We start from the raw sequence: 1,591 nt of genomic DNA, 5'->3' as shown, positions 1-1,591 counted from the left end.
AAAGCAATGCAGATTCTCCTGAATTATTATCACTCATTAATTTTAAAACTCCACTAAGAATCACCCGTTCCTCTACGTCTATCATTACTCTTCAATCCTCAACTTCACAATAATTTGTTTCAGAAACCCCTTAAGTACAGAAAAAAATGATAATTATTTTAGTGCAGAAATCCCCTTTGTGATATCACTTGTAGGGTTTCTGCTCTAAACAAATTATTCCAAAGGTGCGATTAGCCGCATAAATAAGACGCACATATGAAATTTGTGCACAAATCGATGTGTCTACTAATAGAATACAAGAAAATACAAAAAAAGTTGTTTTACAATTTTTGTCTTTTATGGGGTTTCTGAAATAAACGATTGAATTATTAATTCTCATAAAATCCAGTTGATGAAGGCTGCTAATGCTTACATTACCTCTCATTATAATTCACAAAACTTAAATTATTTTATTCTCAATATATACATATTTGTATTATTGATATAACTTGTAAATACTATGTTTATTGTATTATGTACTAGATTCAAATTTGTAAATTGGACTTGTCCCATTAAAATATTTAAGAAATACCTATATTTCACATAGAAATGTGATCCTGGATTTCCATCTAACTTGGGAGACCACATTACTCGTACTGTATCAAAGATATTGTTTGTTGCTACAAGTTGATGAATAAACTCTGGTTTATCTAATAAAGTACCTTCTGGGAGAGGAAGTTTTGTTTGTTGTTCAACAAAGAATCTAAAACAAAAATAAGTATTTATTTTAATTGTATTATTAAACATAAAACTATAAATAATAATTAGGAATATTATATTATTAATAAATATATGAAATTATGGAGATAGATTCTAGTATTCTAGAAGACAATCAAGTAAAAATATTCATATAACATTAATATTTTGCAATTCACTATAAATAAAGTACTTAATCATTATTTATAATTTTTAAACTACTTGTTCATTTCATTATATTGAAATTAAGAAAATATTAGGGATAAAATAAAATACATACGGTTCGCCAGCACCAGCCTTAGTGGTAGCTCTTATATAAATTCGATAATTAGTTCCAGGTTTTAATGCAGCTATTTTAGCACTAGTCTGGGTAGGGTTGGTAATTGCAGGTCTATATTGCATTAAACCTACTCCTTCTGGTGTCATTGTCTGATAAGAAATTTCATAACCAGTTAGCACTCCATTAGTTTGTTCTGGTTGCTTCCAACTCAATAAAATTGCAGAAGAACCCCATTGTTCAGTTTCAACACCATGCACAGGCCCAGGCACTAAGATAAATTAAATTTGTAAATTATGTTTCAGTTAATAGAAAACTTAAGGCACAGTTAGTTACTATATTTAAATAATTACCTCCTTCTGGAGTATCAAAAGATATCAATGGGCTTGGAGGTCCATTAAAACGACTGTTATGAGCTAATATACGAACAAAATGTTTTGAATTGGGGATAAACTTTTTAATCTCAGCTGTTGTTGTATCAGGGCCCACTTGTTCTTCTATTACATTATTTTCTCCATCTCTCTCTGTCCAAAATTGAATCTAGCATAAAAAAATGAAATAAGTATATATATATATATA

The 1,591-nt window shown here is 28.9% G+C and overlaps 1 protein-coding gene across 1 annotated transcript; it reads right to left on the bottom strand.

Annotated features, from left to right (window-relative positions):
* Positions 1–68: 68 nt before the first annotated feature.
* Positions 69–1,551, bottom strand: LOC126909903 (neuroglian-like). The gene is made up of 3 exons (XM_050692313.1): positions 1,366–1,551; positions 1,016–1,283; positions 69–742 (listed from the first exon to the last, which is right to left on the bottom strand). Exons 2-3 carry the CDS (start codon positions 1,159–1,161, stop codon positions 445–447), a joined length of 444 nt encoding a protein of 147 aa, XP_050548270.1. The 5' UTR covers positions 1,162–1,283; positions 1,366–1,551; the 3' UTR covers positions 69–444.
* Between the last annotated feature and the right edge of the window lie 40 nt (positions 1,552–1,591).

The sequence above is a fragment of the Daktulosphaira vitifoliae genome, unplaced genomic scaffold (assembly GCF_025091365.1).
Source record: "Daktulosphaira vitifoliae isolate Bord-2020 unplaced genomic scaffold, ASM2509136v1 Scaffold_1966, whole genome shotgun sequence".
NCBI lineage: Eukaryota > Metazoa > Arthropoda > Insecta > Hemiptera > Phylloxeridae > Daktulosphaira > Daktulosphaira vitifoliae.
The sequence above is the reverse complement of the archived record's forward strand: the minus strand, read 5'-3'. Positions and strand labels throughout refer to the sequence as shown.

What these genes read in the sequence shown, in the direction of transcription:
- LOC126909903 (XM_050692313.1), bottom strand. Translation starts at nt 1,161, where the DNA reads ATGACACCAGAAGGAGTAGGTTTAATGCAATATAGACCTGCAATTACC. An exon ending in AAGGCTGGTGCTGGCGAACC is followed by an intron (nt 743 to 1,015) that starts GTATGTATTTTA and finishes TTTTTGTTTTAG; the next exon opens with ATTCTTTGTTGAACAACAAA.